The sequence below is a fragment of the Notolepis coatsorum genome, assembly GCF_963971535.1.
Source record: "Notolepis coatsorum genome assembly, chromosome: 7".
Classification (NCBI taxonomy): domain Eukaryota; kingdom Metazoa; phylum Chordata; class Actinopteri; order Aulopiformes; family Paralepididae; genus Notolepis; species Notolepis coatsorum.
The window spans coordinates 88,743,229-88,757,829 of NC_140171.1; the positions used below are offsets into that span (position 1 = coordinate 88,743,229).

Here is a 14,601-nt window from a genome sequence, read left to right on the forward strand (position 1 = left end):
GCTCCTTTTTCCACAGAGGGACTCTTTGGTCGTTCTGCAGAGACGCAGGCGGTTGTTGACCTAGGTCCCACACCGCCTCACGATATGCAGCCAGAGGTTGGAACACGGCCTCGTCAGCGACTGTGGCGAGGCCCTCGACAGGCGGCCATGTTTTCCCCGCCAGTGGTACCCTGGGCGGAGAGTCAACAGGGGTCCACAAGGCCGACAGCCTTGGCGGCCGAGGGATCGGCCATGTTGGATGTACTCGGCTTGGAATATACAAGCCGTCGCCATTCTGCCGCGAACAGCCCGCTCCCCGATCACTCTTTTCCCCGTCACCAGCGGAAGAGGGGCTCTGATCGTTTTCCTTTGGCTGCGGGCCGCGAACCTTCTTTGAAGCGCATGCGGCCCCACGTTTCGCTTCTCATGGGGACAGGGGCTGACACCCAGTTGATGGCTGAGCCTGGGTCTGTCCGTGAGAATGTTGTGCTGTCACGTGGCTCCCACGCCACACGTTGTGTGATTGGTGAGCCTGGTGTTTTACGGCTGCCACTATTTACAGTGGTCAGCAGGGGGACTCGAGGCCTCTTCGTATGAATGCTCAGCACGGGTTACCCCAACTTCGCCTTCGCCAGGCGGGGTATCACGTTGATGCCTCCCACTCCCGCGAGATCGGCAGTGGTCTGCAAAGAAGAGGCGCGCGTGATTTCGGTGGTAGCAATATCACTGCAGGGCTACGGTGTGTAGGAACCCATGGGGTCCTCACGCCTTGCATGTCTGGCTGCGGTACAACTCCTCAGCATGCTCTAGAGGGGTGTTCAGTGGGGGAGCGTGTGTCAACTAGTTTGATGGCAGCTTCTCCCGTATCAAACGGCCCTTTCTGTCGGGGTCCCCCCTTGGGTGCGACCGCCCTGTCCGCTTTGGCGGGTTCAGAGGCTACGCACAGCGGGAGGGACCGGGCCACTTATCTGCTGTTCCTTGCGGCCCAGCGTCAGTTGACGGCGGGTGCGCTCTGGGATTATTATCACATATGGCGACAAGAATGCCGTTTGGTGAGATGGGTAGAGAGAACGTTGAGGCTGGGGCTTTGCACAACCCCACCCTCCGTTCTCAGGTTTGGTGCAGACCCTATTGTCAGGGTCAGCAGCAGTGACAGCTCTGGCCGACGAGATCCAATCTCTGTTGGCGAAGCAGGCCGTAGTCGTGGTCCCGAGAGAGGACGCAATGTCAGGCATCTACTCCCGTTATTTTCTGGTGCCCAAAAAAACGGGAGGGGTCAGACCTATACTGGATCTGTCCGCGTTCAATCGTCTGATTGTGGCGAGACCATTCAGAATGTTGACCGTCAAACACCTGCTACTTGCTGTCAGAGTGGGAGACTGGTTCACAGACCATAGACCTGAAGGATGCGTATTTTCACATCCCGATTTTCCCTCCTCACAGGAAATACCTACGGTTCCTGTTTCAGGGCGTAGCGTACGAATACCAGAGGTTGCCGTTCTGCTATTCTCTGGCTCCCCGCACATTCACCAAGTGCGTAGAAACTGCGCTGGAGCCTCCACGTCGTCAGGGGATACGAATTCTATTCTATCTCGACGACATTCTGCTCCTCAGCCGGTCGGAGGAGGTCGCCAGGTCTCATACCAGGCTGGTGGTGGAATTCCTCACCAAGCTGGGTTTTGCTGTGAACTGGAAGAAAAGTACGCCTCTTCCCAGTCAACAGGTGGAGTACTTGGGCTTGACTCTGAGGTCAAGACCCATGATTGTAACCCTCTCGGAGCAACGGAGGGTGTCTATCCTCCACGCGCTCGGGGGTTTCCGTCCTGGAAAGACGGTCACGGCGCTGCAAGTGATGCGCCTGCTCGGTATGATGGCATCTGCTCACGCGGTGGTCCCTCTTGGCCTCCTCTTCATGAGGAGGATACAGAGGTGGTTCTCCAGTATGAGAATAGACTCTGTGAGGGACAAATGGAAACGGTTGACGGTTCCTTTGTCAATATGGGGGGATCTCGCCCATTGGAGGAGGCCTGGTATCCTCACCAATGGGGTCCCCATGGGCAGCAGGCGTTCACACGTCACGGTCTTCACCGACTCTTCTCTCACTGGTTGGGGAGGGACGTGTCGGACCGACGCAGTGGGGGGCAGCTGGACGATCCATGCTGCCCGGTCTACCCTACACATCAATGTGTTGGAATTGAGGGCGGTCCTCCTGGTCCTCAGACGGCTCGCCCACCTGGTGTAGGCGAGCACGTTATGGTCAGAACGGACAGTATGACTGCAGCGGCGTATATCAACAGGCAGGGTGGAACACGCTCCACCCGTCTGCACCGGGCGGCGGTCGAACTCTGGCTATGGGCATCTCGCACTCTGCGCAGTCTGATGGCGCTCCACATCCCTGGCAAGGAGAATGTGGGCGTGGATATGATGTCTCGGGGCGGTCCTCGTCGCGGCGAGTGGGAACTGCGCCAGGACATAAGTCAGGCAGCTCTGGGATCGCTTCGGGGAAGCTTCAGTGGATCTGTTTGCGAGCAGACAATCTCACAAGTGCCCCTTGTGGTTCTCGATCGGTCGGGAAGACAATCCTCCCTTGGGGGTGGATGCCTTCTCGATGTATCCATGGCCGCCCAGGCTTCTGTACGCCTTTCCCCCCTTACAACTGTTGAGTCAGTTGTTGGAGCGGATACGGAGGGAGCGCAGGACCGTGATCCTGGTTGCGCCGGACCGGGGCACAGCTGTGTGGTTCTCTGTCCTGATCCAGCTACTGGTAGCCCCGCCGTGGCCTGTTCCTTGGTCGGCGAGGGCCCTCTCTCAAGCGTACGGGTCGCTGTTTCAGCCCCCGGTGATGCGCCAACCTCTGATGGTTTGGCTGGTGAGAGGGTGAGTCTGGAGAGGATGGACCCTTCTGTGGTTGACACCATCCGGAATGCGCGTGCTCCATCCACTATCGCGCTTTACGCGGGTAGGTGGCGTATGTTCCAAGTTTCAAGTTTCTTTAATAGTTGTCATACACCAATACATACAGAATACTTTTATACAAAATGCTTCTTACTGTTACGCTCCAGAGACTGTGCTAGACGAGATAAGTATGAAATAAAATAGTATAGCATGTAAATTAGAAGTAAAAAATGAGGTCACAGTGTTCAGTATAGACATATGTACAATGTTCGATGCAGAATATAAGTAACTGAGTTACCATATAATATACAATATACTATGCAGTGTACTAATATACAATACAATATAGTGCAAAGCAGAAATGGGATGAGGTACAATTTAGGTACAATTTACAGTAAGGTGTACGAGTTGTAGTGCAAATCCTTTATCAATAAATATAAAGTGTGTTTAGGTGATCTAAAGTGTGGAGAGTGGGTGCTGCAGTGTGTTGTTTGTTTAAAGTGAGTGTGTGCGTGTGGATGTGTGTGCTGTGTGCATTTGATGGTGGTTGTATAGTGTTTATTGTTCGTTGAGCAGCCTGATGGTGTAAGGCGGGGGGCAGGGACCCGGTGTCCTGCCCCCTGGATGCTGTCCTTATTTTCCTTCAGTCTCTCCTTGATAGACTGTCTGCTTCGACGGTGAGGGTATATGCGGCGGCTATATCCTCTTATCATGAGGGGTTTGAGGGTGTTGTATTGTTCAGCCACCCTCTTGTGAAGCGTTTCCTGCTTGGCGTTCGACGCCTTAAGCCGGTGAAACGCTCTTTGGCTCCGAGGTGGGATCTTCAATTGGTCCTCGTCGGTTGTCCTTGGCCCCGTTTGAGCCTCTTGAGCAAGCACCGTTGGAACAGCTGTCGTTCAAGACTGCGTTCTTGCTGGCCATCACCTCCGCTAAACGCGTGGGTGAGCTTTGTGCTCTCTCGGTGCAGCCAGAGTGTCTGTCTATTCGTTCCGATAGCGGTGCCACTCTGCGGCCTAATCCAGCCTTCGTGCGAAAAAATATCCGGAGTTCTTTCCGCTCCAGGGATATTATGGTTCAGGCGTTTCATCCGCCTCCTCACGCTAGTGAGTTGGAAGCGGGCCTTCACCTGTCATGTCCGGTCCGGGCTTTGGGGATTTACCTCAGCCGTACTCAGGGCCTCAGGGCTACCGATCAGCTCTTTGTCTGTTACGGTGGCTCTTGTGCTGGTAAGGCACTGTCGAAACAGCGCCTGTCCCATTGGTTGTGCGAGGGCATTGCCCTCTGCTACACGTTGGCCGGGCTGGCTCCCCCTGGGGGCGTCAGGGCGCACTCTACTCGTGGTGGGTGGGGCCTCGGTGGAGGACATCTGTGCTGCGGCTTCATGGTCTTCACCGGGTCCCTTCGTAAGGTTTTACCTCATGGACATGACCGGGGGTTCTGTCTCCCAGGCGGTTCTGAGGTCTGGGACCTCTCCTGTCCTTTGGTGGGGTAGCAGGAGTGTGTGGGTGTGGGCCACAATGTGTTGTGTCACATGTGGTTCCGCCTGTGCTGTGCGTTCAAGAGGTTCTAGTTCCCTCTTGTTCGCACTCGGGTGGAGTTGACTGCCGCCCCCTCTTCATTAGGAAGGATGGGGTGACGGGACTCCCCTCCCCCCTGATGTGGGCTTTCGGGTCCTCAGGGGGTGCATTTGTCGGTCCTCGCGTCTGCTCTGTCCCCATATCTCGATGGCGAAGAGCAGGACGCGATTCGCCAGTACGACTAATATAACGATAGTTATATGAGTACTGGCTGAGCGTCCTGCTCTTAGCTTGCCCTGAGGTCCCTTGGGGAAACTTTTCTTGGAAACGTCTTTTTCCGAGGAAGAGCGAGTGGTGACCACGCCTAGTGCTATATAGTACGTAGCACTAGGGCGGGGCCTGGCAGGTGCTGGGTGTATTGTTTTTTTATTCGTTGATGGAGTACACTAGGTACTGGAGATGAGGTATATCTCGATGGCGAAGAGCAGGACGCTCAGCCAGTACTCATATAACTAGGTTATATACATAACCTATCGTTATGAGTGTTGTATGTGCCTCCCTCAGTGTTTCTCATTAATTACCTAGACTGATACATTGCCAATAGGGATGTATCAGTAGTATTGGCAGTGGTAGTAGTCGTAATAGTAATCCAGTATATTTTTATATTTTCTAAAAAATAAACCAGTTCAACACAGGTAACCACTTTTGCTTAATTTCTTTAATGGCTCAAATGTATGCTCTAGTCCAGTGGTTCTCAAACCTCTCCTCGAGACACCCCAGCCGTTCCATGTATTTGTTAAATTCCACCACCAGTTGAATCGGGTGTGCTGGTGGTGGAATTTAACAAATACATGGAACGGCTGGGGTGCTCCGAGGAGAGGATTGGGAAGCACTGCAATCTAGTTGATTTTGTGTTTTGAGCACAAAGTTCATCATAGATTTGGCCTCTTTATTTTGCTCTCAAAGTGCACCAGATTGATGCATTTAACTTTAAAATATACAAAAAAAAAACTATTCCGGGGGAGCATGTCCCCAGACCCCCCTAGACGGTCCGAGGTTCACCCACCACAGTCTCATAAAATCCTGTGGGAAACACTGTCCCTGTATTGTAAATAGTTCATATGTGTTGTCACTACTGTATGTAAAATAGTAAATAAGTAAATTTATGTGTTGTAAATAAATATTGTTAATATTTATTTACCTAATTTATGCGCAATCGTTTCATTTCAGCTCAGTGTAGAGAAATGCACCGACACTAACAACCACCTTACTGCGTGCATCTATGACAACACTGTTGACACCACGTATCCGTGACACGCGCGCCAACGCGACAACACTAGTAGTTTTGGGGGGCATACCACCCCCCCTGAAAAAAATCATAGGGGAAACACTGTAGGTGCAGCATGGATGAGTGTACGGTAGGTGCAGCATGGATGTTGTGTAAAACGGAGATGGGAACAGAACAAACTGGTGTAGAGAGGAAGCCTGCATATAATCCTTTTTACATATTTACCTGCATATAATCCTTTTTACATATTTACTTGCATATAATCCTTTTTACATATTTACCTGCATATAATCCTTTTTACATACCTCTAGACCAGGGAGGGGCAACTGGCGGCCCGCGGGCCGCATGCGGCCCTCACCGACGTTCCATGCGGCCCCAGGCCAATATAAAAAAAATAAAAATAATTATAATATTTTTTTATTTTTTTAATTTTTTTAATTTTTTAAAAATTTTGTATTGTATTCGACTAAGAAGAGTTGGCAGTCAACTATGGCTCCTTTCGATCGATTAGTCGACTATTTGACTAATAGGGGTCAGCCCTAGTGTGCACATATTAAACGCTGTTGAAAGTGCCGTGCAGCAATATGGGGGTTTTGATAAACTGTCGGCTGTTGTTACCGATGGATTCGCCGGGCTTCTAAGGCAGAGTGGCGTTGAGTGTCCAATGCTGCACTGCATTATACATCAGGTAAATTCGCTAACATAATTTCCATCTATTGTGCGTCACTATAATGACCAATGCGAGTCGAGTGTAGTCAAATTATATGCGAGAGTCGTTAAATCGTTTTTCTTTTTTTTTATCTGATATAGGAGGCTCTCTGTGCCAAGAAGCTTGAATACAGCCATGTTATGGATTTGGTTACCAAGGTTACCAATCTAATTCGTGGAGGCAACAGGTCACTAAACCATAGAAAGTTTGTCTCCTTTTTGGAAGAGATGGACACTGATTATGGCGACTTGCAGCTACACACAGAAATCCGATGGCTGAGCCGTCGGAAAGTACAGGAGCGACATTGAAACACTGCAAATGCAATTCAATGATCGGTTTGAAGATTTCAACGGCATGCAGTCACGGATAGCGCTGTTTGCCGGCCCCCTCACCGCTACGGTGTCAGAGCAGCCCCCACCGTTGCAGCTTGAACTGTGCGAGCTACAGTCAGATCCTTTTTTTCAAGCAAAGAGAAATGAGAGGGGAATTTCGTTTTGGAAACTGCTACCTGAGCCCCGCTTCCCACTCCTCAGGGACTTTGCCCTCTCTATGGCCAGTATGTTTGGGAGCACATACATACGTGAGAGAAATTTCTCAAACATGAAGCACATCAAGTCAAAGGAGAAAAACAGGCTGTCGGATGAAACATTATTTCATCTGATACAGATTGCATGCACAAACATTGAAGTTGACATTCCTGCTATTGTGCGCCAAATGGAGAGACCACAAGTGTCTCATTAAAGACAGGGGGGGGGAGGAGATGATGAAGAGGTGTAGAGGGGGGGAAGGAGATGATGAAGAGGTGTAGAGAGGGGGGGGAGAGATGATGAAGAGGTGTAGAGAGGGGGGGGGGGGATGATGGAGAGGTGTAGAGAGCGGACCATTATTATTATTATTATTATAACCATTATTGACCCACTGTGGGGCGAGGGTGAATGTCATGCCAGTTTGATAAAGGGTCAATGGGAGGCATGTAGTATTGCACTTTACTTTACTTGCACTTTACTTGTTTACTTTTGTAGTGTTCAGATAACACTAATAACACAAACACAAAGCAGCATTCCTGCTGCATTTCACTACAACAGTAAATCAAAAGTGCAATAATAAATGATTTTGTTAAATGTATAAACTTGTATCCTGCTACTAAACAAAACATTCCTGAGTGCTTCATATCCATAACATGCATTTCAGTGTTATAATGTTTTGTTTAGTAGCAGGATAAAAGTTTATACATTTAACAAAATAATTTATTATTGCACTTTTGATTTACTGTTGTAGTGAAATGCAGCATGAATGCTGCTTTGTGTTTGTTGAGCAGTGGGCTTTAAGTTCATACATTTATTTTATTAGAAGCCTTAATTATAATTGATCATTTTTGTATATATTTGGGGTTACAGCAATACTTTTAAATTCAGCTGTTTATAAATTCATAAAGTTGAAATTGCATTACTAAATGCATTTGAAATGGAATAAAAACAAAGTTACAACAAATTATAATTGTTTATATACCTTATTTATCACATCTGTGACTATTATGGGCTATTTGAGTGATGGGGTACTACTGGCGGGACTGCCGATAAACAATGCGGCCCCCCAGATTGATTGTGGACATTTTGTGGCCCTCACCATATACAAAGTTGCCCACCCCTGCTCTAGACACTATATCTATATTCGTACATATCCCTTACATACTCTTACTAGTTACGCTGCTGGCCAGTATGACTGACTACCATATTGTCTTTATACCAGTGTAACGGAGGTCCGTGAGTAATATCCACAGTCACGATAAACGCGTGTGTTGTGAAGTGACTGTGGCAGTAAGCGGGCTGCGAGTTAAACTCACTTCCCCATAACGGGGTTAAAAGACACATAGATACGGTACCCAGGAGTGAATTCACCTCTTAGTGCAGAGGTCTATGTTGTTGCCCACGGCGTGGCAGACCCGGGTTCGAAACTCCCTCTGGGCATCGACATTTAACACAACGCAGAAGGACTAACATACGATCGGTCACACCTGTATCACTGTACATATTAATACTACAACTCTGCACATATGTACATCTGATCAGCACTATACTCAGTACTAATGTATATATTTTATACCCAGTTTAATCACCTGTACAATTACATTGTACATTGTATATTACTATTGCACTTTACTGTTATATCTGCACTCTGGTTGGATGCCAAACGTCTTGTACTTTGTACTTTGTTGTACTGTACTTCTACTGTATGATGACAAACCATTTGAATCTAATCTAAATGACCATCAAACAACCTTTTATCTGTTTTGTTTACTTTCTCCGTAGGATGCCGGCATACAACTCCAGCTTTTTCTTTGCACTGTTCTTCATCCTGTACATACTGATCAACACCTACATCTTCATGTCTGTCTTCTTGGCCGTCGTGTACAACAACTACAAAAAGTACCTGAAGGTAACGTTAAAGCTGCAGTGACCTTTCTGACCACTAGTGGGCAGCAAGTCGCCACACAGGGTAAAACACAGCTGAATAGAATAGATAGAATAGAATTACTTTATTCATCCAGTGCTCCACATTTGCTTTCAGTTTAGCTGGTCGTCCGTACTAATACACATTGGCCGTATTAGGGGGTGGGAAACTGATGGGTGGGGATCGGGCGTTGTGGACAGCGACTCCTACAGGTCGGTTGGTGCGCCTGCGCAGTAGAATCAGGAAGTGTCGGGGGCAGCGTGAGCCTCCCACGTGTTACTCCTCGCCACTGAGAGATCGAGCTGCGTAGGTGAAAAGATGCAACTGCTGTTACCTCAAGTATCGGAGGGGACTTGTGCTATGTATGACTTAGTCCACATTGCAGCCTGCTTGTGGGAGGCAAGAAACAGCGTCCGTGACAGGGGAGGGTTGAATTGGATGATACGAAATTGGGATGGGAGAAAATATAGAAAATGGGAGAAAAAGTGGGTAAAAAAAAAAAAAATTACTTTATTCATCCCGAGGGAAATTTGGCACTACAAATCGCTCACAGTAAACAGTAAACATTTAGGTAGACAAAACAAGTCGCCAATAAGAATAAAAATAAGCCTAAGAATAAATACGGTCCAGGGTATACATTCATATACATTCTAATATAAAATAAAGATATACAGTAAAATATACAGAAATCTACAGTAAGTGTACAGTAAGGGCTAGATCCACAAAGAATGGATTGCACGGAGCAAGTTGCACCCTTACTTAAAATTCATTATGAATTGAAAATGGGGGACCCTGATGTAAACAAGACAAAAGTCTTTCTCTGGTCTGCATCCCCTTAACAATTGTGTGTATTGAGCCGTACTGTATTGTACCCATTCTGTAATCTGTTAATACAAATTTCTTTTTTTTAAACTTACATTTTTATTGAACATTTATAGACAAACAACACAACATATACAATAACATCAACAACACTATTAAACAGACATAAATAATAAAGAAAAAATGTAATACCCAAAAGACGAGAAATTAAAAATACTGACTTAAGCAAATATTCACATACATAAATAATGATGTTAATACAATTTTCATTCAATCAATCACTGTGGAGATTGATTGATTGAATGAACATTTTATTAACAGATTGCAGAATGGGTACAATACAGTACGGCTCAATACACACAATTGTTAAGGGGATGCAGACCAGAGAAAGACTTTCGTCTGGTTTACATCAGGGTCCCCCATTTTCAATTCATAATGAATTTTAAGTAAGGGTGCAACTTGCTCCGTGCAATTCATTCTTTGTGGATCTAGCCCTAAGTGTAATATTGAACAATATTGTTTTTAAAAGTAAAAGTCCAGGAAGATGGTAACTGTCACCCTGTGCTCAGTGATGCAGTGAGGCACAGTGATGCATTGTAAAGTCTGATGGCTGTCGGAATGAAGGACTTCCTGTGCCGTTCAGTGCTACATCTCGGGAGTCTTAGTCTAGCACTGAAGTCTAGCCAAAGGTCACAGCGTACAAGAAGGCGCCCGCCACCACAGACTCGTAAAACATTCTCAACATCCTTGTACAGACGTTGAAGGATCTCAGCCTTCTGAGGGCTCTGGCCCTTCTTGTAGAGTGCCTCTGCGTGTTTTGACCCGTTCAGTTTATTGTTGATGTGTACACCGAGATATTTGTAATCCTCAACCGTGTCCACATCGACTCCCCTGATGGAAACGGTATAGCCCATGGGGGCATTACCTTGTGATTTCGGGCTTTACAAATACATTTGATTTGATTTAGTTTCATAACACGGCACCAACCGCATCTTAACCTCCTGACCTTGAGGGCAGCTGTACATGTTCTCCCGTACCTCCTTTAGCTCTTTTCTCCAACGCCCCCCCAATGTAAACATTGTCTACAGAACATGTGTTGCATTATGAATTGCATACTCGCAGTACCCCCTTCTCTCTCTATCTGCACCACCAGGAGGAGGTACGGCAGCTGGTGAGGGCCAAAAGGCACAAGATGGCACGAGCCTTCACTGTGCTGCAGGAGAGGAAAGAAGGGGAGGAGCCAGTGGTGACTCAGGCCTCCTGGAACCAGCTCGTCCGATTGGTCCAACCGGATATCAGCACCGCCCACAGGGAGCTGCTCTGGAGCGTTTCTGACGACAAGAACAAAGGATGCATCGGTCAGTGTGGTGACTTACTTATAGACCAACACTCCAGGTCAGAGGTCAGTGTGGTGAGTCCCTTATAGCCCTTTTACACCGGCCAGGAGCCACCGGGATTAATTGGTTCAGAACGTGACAAAACGGTGCTCGGCTGGCACCGGAAAATAGTTGGTTTTTCCTCGCGAACCGTGACATCACCAGTGGGCGTGTCATATTCTAGGCTGTGAAGACGAGTAAACGGGGGAAAGTAGCGAGTCGGCATTGCACTCAACCGATCCATTCAACAGGAAGCGATTTGCGACTGATCTCAAAACGAGATTAGATTCAAATGTATTGTTATGATACAGCACAAGTACAATACACCACCCAACCATAGTGGATAAAGAAATGCTCCAGAAATGCGTGGAGAAAGGCTTAGCGAGCCTCAATGCGCGAGCGCGCACACACACGCACTGTTTGAAATGAATCATTCCAGCAAAGTAGGCTTCTATTATTCGAATTACTGTTTTAATGGGTATCATAGTAGTAAGTCCTACTGTAGAACATGACATATTAGCATGACATCTGATTTATTAATGCCAATGCAAAAAATTAAGGACAAGCGCAATTGGCACAAGTGTAAATGATGGATTACCGTAATTCCTCTAATAGTAACCCCGGCTTGTATTTGTTTCAACTACCAGGCTTGTATTAGGAGGAGGCATGTATAAGAGAGAGGCCTATATTTCTATTTTCAAACGGATCATAATGAATAAATCAACATTTTGTGTCAGTTTGAACCCAGTAAAATGTACTGGGTTCATTTATTGAAACCAAGTACTGTATGAAATACGGTAGTAAACAGTGCAATTACAGGTGGTCAAAAAAAGTAAAATAAAGTAAAATAGTGCAATCACAATACTGGTATAATAATAATAATAATAATAACTTTGTTTTATACAATTCTGAGGTAGGCTTACTCTCTTGGTAAACATTAACACCATACCATTATATGGTATTTACTGCACAGCCAGGCCAGCATATAACAACAATAACAAAATATACCCGGCTTGTATTAGGAGGCCGGCTTATAATTGCTTAGCTCAACAGCGCACCCGGTCATTAATAGAGACCCGGTTTTTAATTGAATACCGGTTACTATTAGAGGAATTACGGTAGTCACTCACAGTTAACATCTGACCGATTAGCTCAACTGGTAAATCCGCTGGCTGTGGATCCTATGGTCACAGGTTCAAATACATTTTTTTTACGTTAATTCATTTATCCACTCTGGTTGGATGGTGTATTGTACTTGTGCTGTATAATGACAATACATTTGAATCGAATCTCATTTAGAAATCGCTACCTGTTGAGTGGATCAGCATGGTGCAATGTCACACCTCCGAAGCTGTCTGCCACTGTCGTGTCCATAGGCAGCGTAGCGATTTCCAAATGAGATTCGATTCAAATGTATTGTCATTATAGGGCGGCTACGCGGCGTAGTGGGCAAGGCGCTCGCCACGAATGCGGAGACGCTGGGCTCGCCTGTTCGAGCCCAGCGCTCCACATTGCTTTCAGTTTAGCTGGTTGTTCATACTAATACACATTGGCCGTATTAGGGGGTGGGAAACTGATGGGTGGGGATCGGGCGTTGTGGACAGCGACTCCTACAGGTCGGTTGGTGCGCCTGCGCAGTAGAATCAGGAAGTGTCGGGGGCAGCGTGAGCCTCCCACGCGTTACTCCTCGCCACTGAGAGATCGAGCTGCGCAGGTGAAAAGATGCGACTGCTGTTACCTCAAGTACCGGAGGGGACTTGTGCTATGTATGACTTAGTCCACATTGCAGCCGGCTTGTGGGAGGCAAGAAACAGCGTTCGTGACAGGGGAGGGTTGAATTGGATGATACGAAATTTGGATGGGAGAAAAATATAGAAAATGGGAGAAAAAGTGGATAAAAAAAAATGTATTGTCATTATACAGCACAAGTACAATACACCATCCAACCGGCAGGGCTGTTGAATTCCTGAAAAGTTTTCGATGCGAGTGGTTTTCATCTGATGGTGACGATATACACGTTTATAAATCTCTGTAGCCTTTTCTTTAACCTTTTGGATGATATATATATATATGGTGGTATATATTAATAAATTGCTCCATTGATTGACCGACTGATCCCCACCCCCCCCATGCAGGTAAAGTGGCATTCGTTCAACTGGCAGACTTACTGAACATCGAGGTGATTGCGGTGAAGTCTCGGCCCCACCCCTTTGAGACCTGGCTGCCTGCACTCTACATTTCCTCTCCCAGTCAACTGATCTGCCGTATGGTCCGACATCGGTGAGAGAGAGAGAGAGACACACGTGCCAAGGCACTGGCATTTGGTCCCTGGGTCCATATCCATTGACAAAACAGCACATTCAGTTTTCATGTAAATGTACTTGGCAAATAAGAGTTTTCTTTCCTTCCACACGTGTGTGTTCCGCAGGGCGTTTGTCATCGCCTACGATCTGATCATCCTGGTGAACGCAGTGTTCATCGGTTTGGATGAGGAAGACCCCCTGATCGCGAACGCTGAGTGGGCCTTCCTGGCCCTGTACCTCCTGGAGATCCTGCTCAAACTGTACACCTTCGAGCCGCGAGGCTTCTTCTCCAGACACCAGTTCTGGAACTGGTAAGAATGCTCCTGACCGTGTGGTATTGTCACCAAGTCGTTTTTCTGCCCTCTAGTATGTTGACCCTGCCCCGCCCCAAGCAGACCTGTAAACTCATGAGTAGTGAAAGAGGTGATATCAATCATCAATCATGCCTAAAAGAGATTGATGATTGATGCCTAATATGGCGCAGCCAATCATACGTTGAGTCAGGGTACCACAATCAGTGATTCTCTTTTTGTCGGATCCGGAAGGCCGGCCTACATAGCGATTGTCCCTAACTGACTGGCTGACTGACTGGCTGACTGGCTGACTACCCATTGTTGAGATGAGTGTCGTGGTCAGGTCCAGCTTAACTTAACTTTCTAGGAATATTTCAATAGTACCTCCAGAGAGGTACTCTGACATCACTGACTGGGGTGGTGTGCAGCAGGGTGATCATCACTAGGGGAGCAAAATGACAATGTCTTTAGTGTTTAGGCCAGGGATTGTGCTGGAATACCTTACATTGACGTTAAAGGGGAGATGAATCGTTGAACAATAGGAACCTAGTTTGTTTGTTGTGTACCTTGTACCTGGCTAACTGAGTTAGCCAGATAACTTTCAGCATAGCTTGACTTAAGCCAGACCTTTCCGTTCCCCGATGCTCGATTTTCTAAATCGCTATGACAACAGATCAAAAAGTTTGAACCTGGTCGAGGGCAGAGTTTAGTTCAGTTACTGTAGCTGGATAACCTGCATGGCCACACCCTCGCAAAGAAATGCCAGCTCGCTTCCTGAAATAATTCTCATTATACCATTCTGAATTATGTTTTTGTGCTTCGTTTTTCTAGAGGGGGCTTTTGAAATGTAAAATAATAGACCTAAAATGCTGATACTAAATTTACTTTGTCCTAAATAATGCATGTTATATATACGGCTCTTGCGAGGTGCGATATACACATTATGTGGTTATTTTAATAACGTGCAG

At 46.9% G+C, this 14,601-nt stretch overlaps 1 protein-coding gene across 1 annotated transcript in view; it reads left to right on the forward strand.

Annotated features, from left to right (window-relative positions):
• The window catches only part of tpcn3 (two pore segment channel 3), a 144,562-nt gene that overhangs the window by 64,923 nt on the left and 65,038 nt on the right, over positions 1-14,601 (forward strand). The window contains exons 8-11 of the mRNA XM_084317981.1: positions 8,698-8,824; positions 10,815-11,019; positions 13,173-13,317; positions 13,466-13,651. Of these exons, the coding sequence (XP_084174107.1) occupies positions 8,698-8,824; positions 10,815-11,019; positions 13,173-13,317; positions 13,466-13,651 (663 nt within the window). The remainder of the gene's footprint in view (positions 1-8,697; positions 8,825-10,814; positions 11,020-13,172; positions 13,318-13,465; positions 13,652-14,601) is intronic.